The following is a 19370-nucleotide window of genomic DNA, read 5'->3' as shown; positions in this document are numbered from 1 at the left end:
TCCTACACCGAGCAAGTACAGAAGTACATCATGAAAGGCTATGCTGAAAGGGTTCCAGACGAGGCTCGACAACGATGTGATAGCAGGGTATGGTACATGCCTCACCATGCGGTGAAGCACCATAAGAAACCAAAGGTGAGGGTCGTCTTTTGACCTCAAGGCAGGTTTGGCGGCCATTCATTAAATGACCACCTACCACAGGGGCCCGACCTCACAAATAATCTCGTGGGAGTCCTACTGCAATTCAAGAATGGTTAGTTTGCAGTGACAGCGATCATCCAAGAGATGTTCCTCCAAGTTAAAGTACCCATTGACGACCGAAACTTGCTGCGATACCTTTGGTGGCCTGAAGGGGACACCTCCCGACAGATCGAAGAGTACAGGATGACTTCGCGCGTATTCAGAGCCCGTTCCTCCCCAAGCGTTGTGAATTTTTGCCTAAGAAAGACAGCCGAAGACTACGGACATCTATACGACGACGAGACAACGACCATTTTGCTGAGGAACTTCTACGTCGACAACCTTCTAAAGTCGTTCTATGACGAAGCAAGATGTGTCATACTGATCAACGACCTCATCAACGTCTGCCGAGACGGAGGCTTCCGCCTGAACCAGTGGACGGCCAACAACAAGCGTGTCCTGGCAACTGTACCTGAAGGGGAAAGAGATGATTCTGTGGCAGTTCTAGACCTCAGTAAGGACGAGTTGCCCACGGAGCGCGATTTAGGCATCCACTGGGACATGAATGATGACAATTTCACGTTCTGAAGTGACGTCCGGGACAAACCATACACGCGTAGAGGAGTGCTATCTGTCGTGGCGTCCCTCTACGACCCTCTGGGGCTAGTGTCACCCTTCACACTCCTGGGGAAGCAAATCCTTCAAGAGATGTGCCGACGCAAGCTTTAATGGGATGAGAAAATGAGCGACACCGAAGTGTTGCAATGGGAAGCTTTTGCAGCAGTTCACCTTGCTTCCAGAGTTCAAGCTGAGAAGAAGCTTGATTCCACCAGCATTCGGAGAAGGAGCGTTGTTCCAGCTTCACCACTTCTCTGATGCGAGTCAGACAGGCTAATTTAGTCGCCTCATACCTGCAAGTGGTTTCGACGGATGGAGAAGTTCACTGCACACTGCTCATGGGAAGAGCTCGAGTAGCGCCGTTGAAGAGATTGAGCATACCCCGAGCTGAGTTGACGCCGGCTTCCGTGGCGGCTCAACAAGACTCTAAGATGAAGACTGAACTAGACATTGACGTCGAAGACTCATTTTTCTGGACAGACAGCACGACGGTACTGAAGTACCTCTTCAACGAGTGCCAGGTACCAGAGACATTCGTCAGCAAAACAAGTGAATCTCATATGAGAGCTGACAGACGTATCTTGCTGGCGATTCGTCGAGACAGAACGAAATCCGGCGGACCTGGCGTCCAGAGGCGCTAAGATGGAGCAGCTAGTCAAATCAAGCCTCTGGTCCTCAGGCCCTGACTTCTTGAAGAAAGATGAACAGCACTGGCCGACTCTCCCCGCTGACGTCAGACGTGCGGACCTGAAAGACAACCCAGAAGTGAAGAGAGACTTACACGTGATGGAGATCGTGAAAACGGAACAAACGTTCATTGACATGATCATCTCGAGCTTCTCGTCATGGATGAAGTTTCTTCGTGTCATCGGTTACGCACTCAAGTTCTGCCGCCTGAAGACTAGACCCGAGGAGACCAAGACTAAGCTCATTGTGAGAGATCTACGGAGTGCCGAGCTTGCTGTATGGAAGTCAGTTCAAGCTGCCAGTTTTGAGAAAGAGTTCAAGTCTCTGAACAAGACAGGGAGGGTGATCAAATCTTGCAAGCTGGCTCGTCTTCGTCCTTTTCTGGGAGACGGCTTGATTCGGGTCGGAGGACGCTTGACATCATCCACGATCTCATCTGAGAAGAAGCATCCGATTGTTCTTCCGACCAAGTCTCCAGTAGTCAAGCTGCTGGTGCGCTGGACCCACGAAGTACATGGCCATTGTGGACAAACACACCTCATGGCGTTGCTGAGAAAGAAGTTCTGGATCATCCGCGGAAATGCGGTCGTGAGATCCGTTATCCGCACTTGCGTCACCTGCAAGAAGCTGAGCTGCAGGCCTGTGATGCAGATCATGTCCGATCTGCCAGACGATTGGATCACTCCAGGTGACCCGCCCTTCTCCTACACTGGAGCTGACTGCTTCGGTCCCTTCCTGACGAAGCAGGGAAGGTCGAAGGTGAAGCGCTGGGGAGCCATTTTCACCTGTCTGACATCACGAGCGGTCCACATAGAGCTCCTCGACACCATGGACCAAGACTCCTTCATAAACGCCGTTCGTCGGTTCGTGGCCAGAAGAGGCCCGCTGAAGCGAATCTGGTCCGACAATGGGACCAACATTGTGGCCGCCGAGAAAGAACTTCGTGAAGCTCTACGAAAGTTTGACACCGACAAAATCACTGATGCTCTTCAGACGAAGGGTATCGACTGGAGTTTCAACCCTCCCCACGCTTCACACTTCAGAGGAGCGTGGGAGAGGTTGATCCGGTCCACCCGACGTGCCTTGAATGCCGCCTGCATCGGACAAGTCATGACAGATGACGTGCTGTCCACGCTCTTCTGTGAAGCAGAAGCGCTGATCAACAGTCGTCCGCTGACCAAGGTCACTGACGACCCCGACTCACCAGCTGCTTTGACGCCCAACATGTTGTTGATGCTGAAGGGATCACCTGAACCCCTTCACGAAGACCGACCGAAGGACATGTACACAAAGCGTCATGCGACAAGCGCAGCTCCTCTCAGACCAGTTCTGGGCGCGCTGGACGCGAGTACCTGCCACTCCTTCAGGACCGCCAAAAGTGGACCACAATGCGACGTGAGGTTCAGGTCAACGATATCGTCCTGTGCCTGGATGAAAAGGTTACCTCGAGGCACTTGGCCTCTGGGTAGAGTCCTGCGCATCATCCTGGGCTCTGACGGCCACGTGAGGCGTGCAGAGGTCAAGGCTCAAAACGGAGTCTACCTGAGACCAGTGCAGAAGCTATGTCTCCTCTTGGAAAATGAGGAATAGTGATGTGCGTTTTATTGAAGTATTTAGTGCGGAGACTAAATATGGGCTGGTGTAAAACGCCTAGAGCCAACTGATATTAAAAGAATTAATTGAGTATACGCAGTGATAACGGTGCTCTTTGGTGGACTCAAAAGGAAAGAAAACGACTTACATGCACGACCACTTACCTTCTTCGCCTCTCATTTCATTTTTAAAAGCATGATTCTTGGTTGATATTGCACTAAAATATGAGGTGTTGTATATCAAAATTCATTAAAATTTGTGCACTTTCTCGTGAATTGAGTGTTTTTGTTCTAATGCACTTTGTTTGCCGTATCTGAGTGATGCCGAATTTGCAGCCATATCCCCCTTTGTTGTTTCTCAGCCAATGGGAGGCTGCTACGATGGAAATGACTGAGTTTTTAGTTAGTAATTTTTTGTACTGTATTGATATATTTTTCTGGTTGCAATTTGGCGCTTTCATGAATGATGAAGAAAATAGATTTAGGTTCCATTGAAATTTATTAAACTGTTTTTGAATTATTGGAGCTGCTCTTTGTAGTTTAAATGTGGATATAAATGCAACTGTTTGGCTCCCCTCTGCCTCTCGGATCTCAGGGCCATTTTTTGAAGGGACACCTGGGACAGTGCACATGCCAGCGAGACCGAGAGGTTGGCGCGAGTCATTCATTAAAAAGTGTTAAGAACTGAGTGGGGATAGTACAATGTGAGTAGAAATGTTTACCAATTAATTATTAATGATCTTGTGATATAATATAGCCTATTGGTTTTCTGATTAAAATTGAATTAAATTAGATTGATTATTGATGTGTCACTGTTGTGTTACAGTGAACGACGCGCTTGACGTGATCTACTATGAAGATGTAAATGAAGAATGATTGAGGATTTATTAAATACATCATTTCAAGAAAAGCGTCTGTTCCTTTCACCCAAAAGCACTCAAAATATATATATATATATATATTATACAATATATATATATATATATATATATATATATATATATATATATATATATATATATATATATATATATATATATATATATATATATATATATATTTACCATCCATCTTCCTACCCCCATCTTCCTACACCTACACCTTTTTTACTCTAATTTTTTAAGGCTTCAAGGTGGGAATCCATTATGAAGTTTATTAGAAAGCTAACAGTCGAACATAAATTAGCATTAACACATCACTCAAAAATTCAAAGTACCAGGTATGTCAGAAGAAAATCACAGAAGTTTTAGCATTCAAAAATTACAATAATTTTAATCATATATTTTAGTTAAAAACTTATTACTGTATTAGTAACTTTAATTTCAATATCTAACAATTATTATTTGGGTTAATATTTGTATATGGAACTGTGGCTAATGCTTTATACAATGCAAAAATAATACCACATGAAGAGAGTTAGACTCTCTTTGAAAGTCTGTTTCAGTTTTGTCACAAGAGACTTGAAGTCATTTAATTTGAATGAAGTGAAGGGTCAGTTTTGAGATACCATTTCTCCTAGATTTTCTCTGACCGAGTACCATTGCAGCAGCTTGTTCATTATAGTTGAAAAACTCAGACCACCAAGTTAGAGCTGAAAAGTGGAGCAATAACTGGGAAGAGATCAAAGAGCGCGGATGAATGACAACAGGCAAAATGCAATGCAGCTGGAGGCTGAAGGGTCACTGAAAAGAACCTTTAGTACTGTCTACAGCATGTCATGCAAGGCACACAATAAGTGGACCCCCTAATAAGCCTTTATAACAGCAAAGCTGTACAATCACTAATGGATAAGACTGATTAGTTAAAGGTCACTATCCGACTCTGAACATGTCTTGCTATATAATAGCAAACTACTCACCAATCACTTTTTATATCATACTTTACTGTCCTGGCATTATCAGAGCAGACTACTTCCACACCTTTGACATCTAAGAATGCATCAGCATCTTACTCATGGATGACAGGATGACTCATTACATAAGATAGTTAATAGTGTGACTGGTAACTCCAGCCACATGGCATTTTCACTCGGCAACCAAGACACTTTAAATTGACCATAATATCCCATGGAATGGGACTGTGTCCACGACTTAAACTTTCGTCCTTATAGTTTTAGTTTTGTTAATTTCTCTTTTAATACATACATACTGAAACTGCAGTACATTCTATTATTACCTAAGGTACCTGAAAACAGGACTTTTGCATAATAACTCAGATTAACTATACAACTGAATTTCAAGATGTACTGGGACGTCTTGAGTTTGTACCAAAACGACGGAGAAGGAGGAGGAGAAGGAGGAGGAGCCAGGAACCACTTAATTAACACAGAATTATGTAACTACTTCGAGGGGAATGCTATTCAGCACTCGTGGCAGAAGGGCAGGAGTCGACGGTTGAACTCGGTAAGCTTTTCATATGGTTAGATATATAATCCCTAAGAAAGACAGACCCATTAATCTGTCGATAATTTAAGGTTCAACACGAGGGCAAAAATATTTACGTTTAGTGAAATGTGCATAAATCCTTTTTGCCATAAACACTGACCTTATGGAAGGTTTTACATATAGTTCTTATATAATTGTATGAACACTATGACAGAAGTAGGTTAAAAATTGACGCAGGACTGAAGAAGACTAAACTTTTGACCAGAAGTGTCTATCTTAAATGTACAATGAGAGGGTAATACATTCTTGTGAACCCAGTTCCATTCAAGCTCTGTTTCAAATTCCATACTGAATATTAAGTTTGACGTCCTGTGTATATTCTATGTAGTTGTTCACCCTGTGCCTCTGATAAGTTTACAAAACCTGCCTATGAAAGAGGTAGGAAAAGTGCTTTCATGCAAAGTGCACTAAATAGGATATCAAGTGGTTTGTGAAGTAATTATGTTGTTCCTCGTTTAGGTGTCCTTTCTGACAGTCGTTGCCTGATAGACCAGAGGTAGAGAGACCATTGTTATGACAGCATCTCATATTATTATTATTATTATTATTATTATTATTATTAGAAGATGAACCCTATTCATATAGAAGCAGCACACCAAAGGGGTCCCTGACTTGAAATTCAGGTTTCCAAAGCGTATGGTGTTCACTCGAAAGAATTAACAAGGGATAAAGGGAAATGCAGAGAGAGGAAATCAGTTATTACAAAAACAGGTAAATCAACAACTAAATAAATGAAAATGTAAGTAAATTGTTAAAATACCATCTGTTCTCCCTCAGTATCCATCATTTTGGCTTAAATAAGGGTAAGTAAACCAAATTATACCTTCAGCCTAACTCCCTTTACTGCACAGCGATCGAAGGTCAACCAAAAAAGTGTTCCTTCCTCCGTTTGGGATGATGTGAATGAATCGAATGAATCTCGTATCTTTGCTGTGGTCTGAAGTTCCTGTGGTCGATGACATTATTAAGGGAGATTTTTCTTCATTCTGTGGCAGTTAAAATGACAACACTATGAATGTTAGTGCCATTTGAGTTTCTAGATATTGTTAATAGTAATGAGCACTGAGGAGGTATGTTTTGCGACATGATTATTGCCGTAAAACCCTGAACAGGACAAATACAGTGGAACACTATAACATACTAGTAGATGCTTCAACAGGAATGCCCAGTGCTTGTGCTGTTAGTGTCAGTCCGGTAAGGTGGACAGTATACAGTCAGTACTTCATGGAAAGCTGTTCCCATTTGACAGTCGCCAGACGCTTTTGAAACTGTAATATAGGCTCTGATCCTTTATTACAATTTGGCTCCCTTTTTCCTAGAATTGCTGTTCTTTTGGGAACTGGATTTATAATTTATTGTACGTTGTTGGTGGGTTAAACAACTGGCTTTGAGAAGAAATTCTGAGCGAGTGCATGAGCCTCTATTATTATATAAGAGTGGCTTTCGCGGGAATTCTATACCCTTTGGTAACTGCTTGTGGGCCTATAGGTTCTGTCATTGTTTATGCATAGCTGACCAGTCATTTTATTCATTTTTAAAGCAGGGTTTATTACTTGACAGTCAACACTTGAAATATATATAAATGGCCTTGAATACGAAGGAATAAGATTTACAGCCAGGGATTCATTTTAGGACTATGATCATCGTTACCAAAAGAATCATTAGCTCCACACTGAACGTAGGTAACCAATCATGATTATTAAAGACACTAGGCTTGTCTTTGCGACAACTCACAGGTCAGAGGAATGATATATAGGGTCACTGCTTGCTTCCCAAACTGAAGGTTTACACCGATATTTGAAGGCGTGGAGGTAATTCCCTCACTCTCATTACTTCTCGCTATAACTTCTCACAATGTTAACATATGTCAACGATGGTATCTCGGATATTTCGTGAATGAAGCTTGCTTAGTACCTTACCATTGCTTTAGTTCGTTATAGAATGCTCTTTTACAAATGAACTGCGCTTCGGATATGTTGAGTGACAGTCACAGTATAGCAGTGTTGTGCACCAGATTTATCTGTTGTCACCAGTAGGATTCTTTATCTGGCGTCATTTTAGGCATGAGGGGACACTGTTATTATTTTGAGTAATGAGTGACTGTCAGTTTACCTCTGATAGAAATGAAAATCGTGAACTGGGAAGGTATAATAATGGGGTAGAGTGACACTGACATGCTGTATATTCAATTCAGTTATATTTCACAGAACTTCTATAGACAGAAGACAGCTTCAATCAATCACAGAAGCCATTGTTGACTCCAGCTCATTATTTAGTCAAAGTAAATCATATTGATGGTAGAATTCACAGTAAAGGATTGTTGGTAAATGCTCACATAACATTTTGAGTACAACGCCCGAATCTTTAACAGTGTTCTTCGATTTGTTCTGTTCGTTCTAGCTAAATATACCGAAACTGGATCAAAGTCATATTTTTAAGAGGTTGTTAGATGGTTGGCAGGGTCATGACACGCATTTCACGTTTCAAAAGGAGGTCTATCATGGTGTGGAAGCTGGGTTGTATCAAATTTTAATTTGCTACTTTTATTGAAGACATGGAGTCTCTGTGTAGAATGATCATATTACTGAAAACTTGAGTTAAGGTCGATGATGAAACTTAGAGGTTTGAGCAGTGAACCCTGAGGATAGGATCTTGATCCCCGTTTTCTGTTCTGATACCTAAGGAAGCAGAGTCATCGCTCTAGTCTGCGAACTGAACTTTGACTGCTTTCCTCTAAGGTTTATTATTATTATTATTATTATTATTATTATTATTATTATTATTATTATTATTATTATTATTATTATTATTATTATTATTAGCTGCAGAAGTATTTTACTGCTTTCAACTGGATTGAGCTATATTACTATTGGCTGTGATATCCAGGTTCGGAGGACATTAGGTTCCATAGAATGTACTACTAATGTGACCAGCATTCATATCTATATTGGTTACATGTAATACATGCTGACAGATAATGAATTGGTGTACTCTTTTCAGTCAACAGTGATAGCCATTTTTTAAGCGTGTTTAGTAACGTATACTATAATTTTAACTGATTAAACTTAGTATCTGTATTCTTTAACTTACCAAAATTTGATGATTGTAAACTGAATATTCTAAGTATTAATTAAAATAATGACCTTACCTTACAGACCTTACAATTCGTTCAGGTTGCCCAGGTCCCTCAGTGTGAGGCGCCTTTTGATGTCTACCAGAGAGTTGCTAACGCATCTTCCATTGTATATTTGCATCTTCCAGTCTTGGATGGTCTGGGATGCATCTTAGATATTTGTCGAGCTTATTCTTAAACACATCTACGCTCAGTTATGTTCCTCAGATGAGCTGGTAGCGCATTGAATAGACGCTGCATTATCGATGCTGGTGCGTGGTGGATTAATGTCCTGTGTGCTTTCCTTAATTTTCCTGGTATAGTTTTTGGCACTATTAATCTACCTCTGCTTGCTCTTTTTGATAATTTTAGTTCCATGATATTTTCGGTAATTCCTTCTATCTGTTTCCATGCTTGAATTACCATATAATTCAAGACTATATAAATTTAAGAATTGTAGTCTTTCCCAGTAGTCAAGGTCCTTAACTTCTTCTATTCTAGCTGTAAATGACCTTGTACACTCTCTATTTGTGCAATATCCTTTTGGTAGTGTGGGTACCATATTATATTGCAATATTCAAGTGGATACACATTACGTTTTATAAAGCATAATCATGTGTTCAGCTTTTCTTGTTTTGAAGTGCCGGAACAACATTCCCATTTTTGCTTTGCATTTTGCCAATAGAATTGCTATTTGATCATTGCATAACATATTCCTATTCAACATCACACCAAGGTCTTTAACTGCTTCCTTGTTTGTGATTGTCTCATTATTAGGTCCTTTATATGCATATAGCATTCCTACTTTATCACCATAGTTCATTGACTCAAATTTATCAGAGTTAAATACCATCCTATTTATCTCTGCCCATTTATATATTTTATTTAGGTCTCTTTGTAGCGAGTTCCTATCTTCATCACAAGCAATTTCTCTACTTATTCTTGTGTCATCTGCAGAAACTTCTTACTACTGAGTCCTTAACATTACTGTCTATGTCTGCAATCATAATCACAAACAGCAATGCAGCTAACACCGTACCCTGTGGTACACCGGATATTACCGTAGCTTCATCCGATTTCTCATCGTTTGCAATCACTATCTGTTTTCTGTTTTGGCAAAAATTCTTTTATCCATCTTCCTACTTTGTCAACAATGTTATGTTTTCTAATTTTTTTCGCTAATATATTATGATCTACCTTGTCAAAAGCTTTTTTTTGCAAAGTCTAGGTAAACCACATCTGTATCTTTTTCATTTATCATATTTTTATATATGACATGGTGGACTAACAGTTGGGTTTGTGTACTTTTTCCGGGTACAAAACCATGTTGTCCTATATTGAACAATCTATTTTTAATTAAATGTTTCATTATATTTTTTTTATTACCCTTTCATATACTTTCATAATATGAGATGTCAGACTCACAGGCCTATAATTACTTGCCTCTAGTCTTGAACCACTTTTGAAAGTAGGAGTAATATATGCTAATTTATGCTCATCATAAATCTTGCCTGTATCTATACTTTGTCTTAATAATATTGCTAGCGGCTTTGCGATTGAATGAACCACTTTTTTAACAATATGACAGGTACTCCATCTGGTCCTGCTGCTGATCCATTTTTAATTTCATTAATAGCCTGCACAATATCGGCTTCTGTAATATCTATATCTGATAAGTATTCAGTATTTTCATCTCTTATTTCTGTATCATTATCTTCATTTTCAATTCTAGGTGTAAATTCACTCTTATATCTTTCTGCTAATATGTTACATATTTCCTTTTTCATTCGTTAATCGCCCTTCAATTCTTAGAGGGCCTATTTCTACTCTTATTTTATTCATCTTTTTGCATATGAATAAAAATTTTAGGGTTTTGCTTGATATTTTGTAGTGTCATTTCTTCTAGGTTCCCTTTTTCATTTTCTTTTGATTGTATAATCTTTTGTTCTGCATTTTCTATCTTACTTTTTAGTTCCATCACTTTCCATGCATTCTTTTCTTTTGCAAGAGCTTTTTTCCACTTTCTAATTTTCTGGAACAAGATCCTTCTGTCTCTTGGAATTCGTGACTGATGATTACTTTTTTCTTCGGTATATATTTTTCCACTATTTCCTCTAATATTTTATATAATATATCGGTACTTACCTGTATATCATCACTTACAAATATATTTTCCCATTCTTTGTTTAATTCTTCATTTATTTTTGACCAATTTATATTCTTACTATAGAAATTGTATTTTCCATATCCTTCCCATTTTTTTTCGTTTCTTGCTTTTCTCTGTTTTCATATGTTCTGGAACGGACTGTTAGTTCTATGACATTATGGTCCGAAATACTCGTGTTATATACTATTATTTCTTTAACATAGTTCACCTCGTTCACAAATACTAGATCTAAAATATTATCCTTTCTTGTTGGTAGGTGATTTATTTGCTGAATGTTATGCTCTAGTAGCATATCTAATAGCTTTCAAATTGCCTCTTATCTTCTGCACTACTATTGCTCTCTTTTTATATGTATAAATACAACCAAAGTCTCCTATTCGTTCTTTCCATTCTACAAAAGGAAAGTTAAAGTCTCCAGTTAGAGTATAGTCCAGTCCTTGTGATTTCTACATATTTCATCCAATTTTTCAATTATTATGTCAAACTCTTTTTAGTATTAGGGGTCTATATATTACAATGTTCACTAATTTTTCATATTCAAATTCTACCGCTATTAATTCACATTCTGTGTTACTATATTTCTCACAGATTTTTCCTTGATTGGCATCTCTCCCATATATCGCGGTTCCCCAAATTTCTATTTTTTCTATCTGATCTATAAGTTTGAAACCCTTTATCTGGTCATCATTACCAGTCTCTTGGGAATACCAGGTTTCACTGATATTCAGTATTTCTATTTTTTCATTTTGGGTTAGTTCTAAGAACTCTATCTTTCTTTTTGAGTTACTCGAAACTAAACCCTGCGCGTTCATCACTATGATGGTTTGCGTATTATCTCCATTATCTAATATGGGTAATAATAAGGATTTTCCCATGTCTCTTTCCTGTTCTGATATGTTGATCTTTTTCATTTCCAGAAATTCGTACATTAAAAATCCAACTTTTCCATTATACTTGTTCTTCCAACTTCATATTTATTCACTTTGTGCATAAACCTGCACTTATCTCCATATCTGCACCATCCCTTAGCATCATAGATACATTGCTTGTTCCTTGTGCTATATCTAGGTGCTGATGGCTCATATCGTGGTGCTGACATTTCATAATGTGTTGTTGGCTTGTTTTTTAATCACATGATCTTTCTTCTTTTCTTTATTTGTTTCATTTTTTACCTTGATTTTTTATATGTATTTGATTTTGATTTTGGTTTTTCATGGCTACAGGATGCATGTACCTACATTTCTTATTAAACCTACATCCATTTCCTTCTTTCCATTTTCTACATATTTTTGGATGTAGATCGCTGCATTCCTCTTCATAGCCATCTAGATATGCACATTTGCCATATATCTCATAATTGTGACATATCTTGGGATGTTTGTAATAACATCTTTCACCAAACCTGCAATTCCCTCTTTTCAAAAATAAAATACTGTGTCTTTCTTTTCTTTTTTTTTTTCTTGTTCTTTCCCATCAGTATGGAGATCCGGGTACAACCTCTTTGAGAGAGAGAGAGAGAGAGAGAGAGAGAGAGAGAGAGAGAGAGAGAGAGAGAGAGAGAGAGAGAGAGAAATCTTCCATTGTTAGACATTGATAGTTAGAGAGAGAGAGGGAGAGAGAGATTTAGAAGAAATGAACAGAGAGAGAGAGAGAGAGAGAGAGAGAGAGAGAGAGAGAGAGAGAGAGAGAGAGAGAGAGAGAGAGAGAGAGAATTTAAAAACATCTCTGTGTTTTTGCTATACCGTGATGACAAGACGAGAACTCGAGAACGCTTAGTCGACCAGTAAGCACAAAGAGGTGTGCAAATTCGCTAAAAAAAGCAAACCTGTGTTATGATTATAAAAGCCAAACTCGAGGACTTATTATGATTGTGTCGTAGTTACGAAGCTACTATGACTACACTTAATCGAGTTGGTAATCACAAGGAATTCGTAACAGAAAGCAAGGTAGCCTTATAGTGGAATAACAGCCAGAAAAAATCATAATTTTGGTGTTTTAGAAACTCCTCCCTAAGGGAAGTACAATTCCACAAATAGGGCGTTTCAGGTAATCTGCGTGACCAATTAAGCATCTACAAAGGTGGGGGCAGAAACAAGATCCCCACCCGCTGAGGGTGGACAACTAACTTCCAGAAATCTTTAAAAAGTCCAGCAGAGCAGAGCAGAGCAGAGCAGAGCAGAGCAGAGCAGAGAAGAAAAGACAGCAGATAAGAGAAGGAGCAGATAAGCAGCAGACAAGGAGCAGCTAAGGCACAAAGAAGAAAGGAGTGAAGTCCAGACCGCACTAGTAGCTGGCTGTTCTACAAGAAAAGGCACACCTGAACTCAAACTCAAGTTCAACTTTAATTTTGCACTGTAGCTCCTTGTAACCTCACTGTAACTTTGTTTTGGTGCTAATGACGAAAGAAAAACAATAGTGTCTTCTTAAAGCCTCCTGGGAAAACTACGCTACCATATAACAAAATTTAGAAAAATCAACATCTATACAAGGGAAAACTTCTTAAAAGAATAGCAGAGAATAAAAGAAAGCGTGATAAAAAAGAACACGACAAAGCATTACAAATAAAACTGGTTCTAAACCTTACTATAAGAGAGACTGATGTATTTGCATCAACTACATTTCTTGACCTGACCTCTTCTGTGAAGTTCAGCTCCAAAGTCAGCATAGGGAAGCTGACTTTGCTCAGAAGATGTAAGTGACTGGCTGACTGAATGTTTGATCAGAAACTTAGGTGTTTCATTTTGACGTGAAATATTGCACTGTCATATTGTATTGCGTCAAATAGCTGAACTAAACTTTTAGCCGCTAAGTCTTGACACACTGGGTATTAAATGTATCTGTCAAAAACATTTATGAAGGAAATACACTTAATATGGCATTCTATTAGAACCTGTCAGTGTGTTTAGATTCTGAGTGATTTTACCTTAAAATCTCGCTTCCAATATCATAAATAGGTAACTGTAATTATTTTCAGTTGCATTGGACATTATTCCGACTCATTCAGAATAAGTATAGCATTTCAAATCATCAATGTTATCGTTTAGCCTAAACGATCTGAAACATACTGACCCAAATCGTTGCCGAAGCCTTATGCTACAACACCCGGGCTACTTTGTTCTTATGCTAATTCAAATTATGATTATATCAATACATTGCTTTGTGTATATTAACTAAACTAACAATACGAACTTACTATTGGCGCATTCGGTGTTCCTAGCTTGAAATACAGTAGTTAGATTGGCATGAGCACAATCTCTATTTCACGACCCTCAACCAAAGCACACCTCAAGAAATTATCCTTACATTTAGATATGCATATCTCCTAAACAAAGTTTCCCTGAATGTACTTTTAAGATGAGTAGGAATACTCAAGTGGATTTGTAGACATCACTAATTATGACTGCATTCTTGAGTCCCCACTAGCTCAAACCACTTTGTATCAAAATTATGAAGAGACTAACTTCACGGCCGTCTTTGACCGACACCAAACCTTCGACTGACCACCGAACAAACAACCAATATTGGTAGTTAAGCAATATTACACACGAAACAGTTAAAACAACGCCCTTAATTACTAAATATGAAAACAGCAAAACATAATATCCTTAATAAATAAAAGATAAATAAATATAAATAAGGAAAATGAATAAATAATAACCAATAAATAAACAAAATTAAATAAAGATAAATAAATAAATAATATAATAAAATAAATAAAAATAAATATAACAATAAGATTAATAAGAATTAAAAATAAAATAAATAAAAATAAATATATAAATATGAGTAATTAAAAAATAAATAAATAAAAATAAATAGAAATTAATAATAAAAAAAAATAAAATAAAAATAAATAAATAAAATTAAATAAATATAAATAGCATAGATGAAATTTTTAAAAAATAATTTAAGATAAAAAAATAAAAATAAATGAAATAAATACAAATAAATAAAAGTGAAAAATAAAAATGAATAAAAATAAATATATAAAATAAATAAAATTAAATTAAAATAAATAAGAGATAAATAAAATAATAAAACAAAAATAAATAAGAATGAAATAGAAAAAATAAATATATATAAATAAATAAAAAAATAATAAAAAATATTATTGAATAAATAAAAATAAATGAATAAAAAAATAAATATAAGTACAAATAAATAAATAAAAATAAACAAAAATAAAAGAGTAAATAAAAATATAAATAAGATAAATAAAATAAAAAATAAAAATAAAAAATAAAGGTAAATAAATAAAATTCATAAAAATAGAAGAAAATATACTAAAAAGTATATAAAATTAAAATAAAAAAACATAGAAATAAAAATTATTAAATAAAATAAATAAATAAATATAAATGTAATAAATAAAAATAAAAATAAAATTAAAAATAATTGAAAATAAATGAAAGAAGTAAAAATTTCAAGTAAAAATAAATAAAGAAGTAAAAATTTTAAAGTAAAAATAAATAAAGAAATAAAAATAGATAAATGAAAATAAATAAAATAAATAATAATAAATAAAAGAGAAAAATAAGTAAAGTAAATAAAGGTAAATGAAAATAAATGACAATAAATAAATAAATAAATATAAATAAAAATAAAAAGTAAAAATTAAAACAAAATAAATAACAACAGAAATAAAATTAAAAATTAAAAAATATATAAAAATAAATAAAAATAATGAAATATAAATAAAAATAAATAAAAGATGAAAAAAAGTGAAAAAATAAAAAAAAATGAAAATTAAATAATTGAAAAAATAAAAAAAACAATAAAAAATTAATAGAAATAAAAATAGAATAAAATAAATAAAAAAGAAATAAATAATAAACATAAATTATATAAATAAATAAATATAAAATAATACCAATATAAATGAAAACAAATAATAAAAGAAAAATAATATATAAATAATAATAAAAAAATAATTAATAACGAAAAATAATAAAAATTAGGAAAAAAATAATAAATATGATTAATAAAAAATCAATCAATAAATAAAGAAATCAATTAAACAGAGATAAAAACATAAAATAAATAAATAAATATTTATAAAATAACTAAATGAATAAATAAATAAATAACTAAATATATAAATAAATAACTAAAGAGAAATAAATAAATAAAAATACGTGAAAATATAATAAAAAATAAAAAAATAAAAAAATGAATATATATAAAAAGAATTAAATAAAAATAAATAAGATTAAAAAAAATAAATAAATAAGTAAATAAATAAATAAATAATAAAATAAAAATAAATATAAATAAATAAATAAATAAATAAATAAAAAATTAAAATTAAAATTAAAAACAAAAATTTAATAAACAAATATTAGTAAGAAATTATAAATATAGAAAATAAAAATTAATAAAGTAATAAATATAAATATAAATAAAAATAAACAGAAATAAATAAATAAAAAAATGAGAATAAATAAAAATAAATAACATACTTGAATAAAAATAATTAAATTAAATAAATAAGAAATGTAAATGAAAATAAATAAAAACAAAAATAAATTGCTAATAATTTATAAATAAACATAAAAACAAATAAAAACAAAAAACAAAAATAAAATAATAAAAATAAATAAAAATATAAAAAATAATTAGTTAAATAAATAAATAAAATTAAAATAAAATAAAGAAAACTAAATAAATATAACAAAATAAAAAACAAATATATATGAATAAATAAAAATAAATTAAATAAATACATATATAAATGAAAATAAAAAAATAAATAAAAATAAATATATTAAAATAAATAAAAATAAATAAAATAAAAAATAAATAAAAACAAATAAATAATATTAAATGTCACGTTAAGTGATGGTTTTGCGGGAACTGCTGGTTCCCCGCTCGTTCCCTTTTGTGGATTGCTGCCTCCTTACCTTCAAGTTTTTTTGTTCTCGTCGGTGAGCTGCCGTTTTTCTTTAGTCAGTCGGGTCTGGTAGGGCAGCGAAAGTAGCGGCAGTGGCAGCAGCAGCAGGCAGTTTTTGGAGTCGACGTTGGTCGAGTTTTTGAGCAGCAAATTGGAGCACGCCTACGAAGTGGAGCACGACGTAGAGGTGGAGTGTGACCATGAGTAGTCGTGTGACCACGAGCTGCTCATCTTTGTTGACAGCGTGAGGCTGTCCTGACGTCTCCATCGGGGTATTCTGGTTGGTGGGTTCTTGTCCCTGTTGCACAGCTGAGGGCTGTCTTGGTGCCCCGATGGAGGACGTATGTTTGGTATTTTATTTTCTGCCTGCTGCTGTTTATTTTTGCCTCTTTTTTTTTTTAAGCTACTTTTTTATGAAGTTAATTGTTTATTTAACTTGATTTTGTTTAGTGCTGCCTCTTGGTTTTTTTTATGCTTATGGTTTTATCTTTTTACCAGACCTGTCTCACTTGTAAATATTTTTAAAAATAAACTAATATTAAGCTCATTTTATTGTTTTTGTTGTTTTCTCCTCCTTTGTTTGTTGCATCTGCCGTCAGTCATGACAGCCCCGTCCTGAGTATGTTAAAGAACCTGCATAATGGCCCACTCGGGTCGTTACATTAAATAAATATAAATAGAAATAAGTAAATACAAATAGTTAATAATAAATAAAAATAATACAAAATAAATTAATAAAAATTTATAATAATAAATAAATAATAATATATTAAAATAAAAATATAAAATTAATAAAAATAGAAATGTCTGAAAAATGGAAAATAAATAAGAAGTAATAAATAGTATTAAATTAAAATAAACAAATAAAAATGAAAATACGATTATATAAGAATAAAAAATACAAATGAATTAATAAGAAAGAACAAAATGAAATAAATAAAAATAAATTAATATAAATAAAATAAAAAAATTAAAAAGTAAATAATGGTAAAAATAAATAAAAGTAAAAATAGATAATTAGAAAATAAATAAAAAAATATTCAAATATAAATAGATAAATAAAAAATAGTTAAAATAATGAGTAAAATTAATAAGAATAAATGAAAATAGATAAATAAAAATGAACAAATAAATAAATAAAAGTAAATATAAATAAATAAATAAAAATAAATAAATAATAATTAAATATAAATAAATGAAAATAAGAAAAAATAATAAAAAACAAATAAATAATGATAAAAAGTATTTAACAATAAATAAAAATATATGAATAAATAAAAAGATAAAAGAATTGAAGATATATAGATAAAAATCAATAAATAAGGAATAATATAAATTAAATAAAAATCAATAAAATATATGAAAGTAAACGAATAAAAATAAAACAATAAAAAGAAATGAAAATAAAAAATAATAATAAATAGAACTAAATAAATAAAATTAAATAAAACTAAATAAAAAAATAAGTAAAAATGTCTAAAAATTAAATAAAATAAAAAATTAATAAAATAAAAAAATGATTAAAAATAAAGTAAAATAATTAAATAAAAATAAATAAATATATATATAAAAGCCAATAAATAAATAAATATATAAATACCAATAAATCAATAAAAATAAAGAAAAATAAACACAAATAAAAAAGTGAGTAAATGAAAATAAATAAGATAAACAAAAATAATAGATAAAAATAAAAAAAAAAAAAAAAAAAAAAAAAAACCTTCTTCTTTCCCGATGTCTTCCCTACTAGGTTAAGAGGTCTGTTGCCTGATGCACCTTCTCCTCCACTGCCTTCCGTCAAAGACATCATCCTCCACCAAACCTCTTCTCTCCATATCTTCCTTCACTTTATCTTGCCATCAAATTCCCTGTCTCTTATTTCATCATTTTCCAATCTCTCAAGCAGCAATATTACCATAATCCACCTCAGCATTCTCATCTCTGTTCTCTCAAGCTTTACTTCCTCTCTTCTTCTTGAGCCCATGTTTCTGATCCATGCATTAAACTGGTCTTATCACTGTGTTGTACATCTTGACTTTTAAAATTGATTGGCATTTTCTTATCACATACAACTCTAGCTATATCTCTCCACTTCCCCCACATCACTTTTCTCCTACTGTCCACTTCAGCCTCTTGGCTTAAAGTAGATCCAAAGTATTTAAATTTTTCTACCTGTTTTATAATTGAGCCTCTTCTTTCTTGTATTACTATTCTGTCTCTATCTTCCCTACTGCTCACTAAAACCTCTGTTTTGTTCATATTCTCCATTACGCCACCCCTCGCTAAAGACTCCTGCCACTCTCCAACCCTTCTCTATAGGTCCTCCTCATCTTCAGCAGTAATCACCAGATCATCAGCGTACAACAACTCCCACAACACTTCATTCTTGATCTCTTCACTCAACACATCCATGATCAACACAAACAAAAATGGGCTTAATGCTGACCCCTGGTGCAATCCAACACTAACTTCAAAGTTTTCTGTTTCCCCAACTGCTGCTATTACTTTTGTGCTCGTTCTCTGATATATCATCTCGACCAGCCTAGCCAACTTTTCTGGGGTTTTCCTCTTCCTCAAACACTAAAACACTTCTCATGGGAGTCTCTTGTATGCTTTCTCCAGGTCTATAAATACACAATAAAGCTGGTTTCCCTCTAGCCTCTTTTCCTGCAGCTGTCTT

The 19370-nt window shown here is 33.9% G+C and overlaps 2 protein-coding genes across 2 annotated transcripts; both read left to right on the top strand.

Moving 5' to 3' along the window:
• Positions 1–285: 285 nt before the first annotated feature.
• LOC136837940 (uncharacterized) lies at positions 286–768 on the top strand. Its single transcript, XM_067102809.1, has one exon. The coding sequence runs from the start codon at positions 286–288 to the stop codon at positions 766–768; it is 483 nt and encodes a 160-aa protein (XP_066958910.1).
• Positions 769–1440: 672 nt separating this feature from the next.
• Positions 1441–3075, top strand: LOC136837939 (uncharacterized). Its single transcript, XM_067102808.1, has one exon. It carries the CDS (start codon positions 1441–1443, stop codon positions 3073–3075), a length of 1635 nt encoding a protein of 544 aa, XP_066958909.1.
• The last annotated feature ends 16295 nt before the right edge of the window (positions 3076–19370 follow it).

Source organism: Macrobrachium rosenbergii, unplaced genomic scaffold (genome assembly GCF_040412425.1).
Source record: "Macrobrachium rosenbergii isolate ZJJX-2024 unplaced genomic scaffold, ASM4041242v1 13902, whole genome shotgun sequence".
Taxonomy (NCBI): domain Eukaryota; kingdom Metazoa; phylum Arthropoda; class Malacostraca; order Decapoda; family Palaemonidae; genus Macrobrachium; species Macrobrachium rosenbergii.
The sequence above is the reverse complement of the archived record's forward strand: the minus strand, read 5'-3'. Positions and strand labels throughout refer to the sequence as shown.

Excerpts from the sequence above, each read along its gene's own strand:
- LOC136837940 (XM_067102809.1), top strand. The coding sequence starts at position 286 with ATGTTCCTCCAAGTTAAAGTACCCATTGACGACCGAAACTTGCTGCGA.
- LOC136837939 (XM_067102808.1), top strand. The coding sequence starts at position 1,441 with ATGGAGCAGCTAGTCAAATCAAGCCTCTGGTCCTCAGGCCCTGACTTC.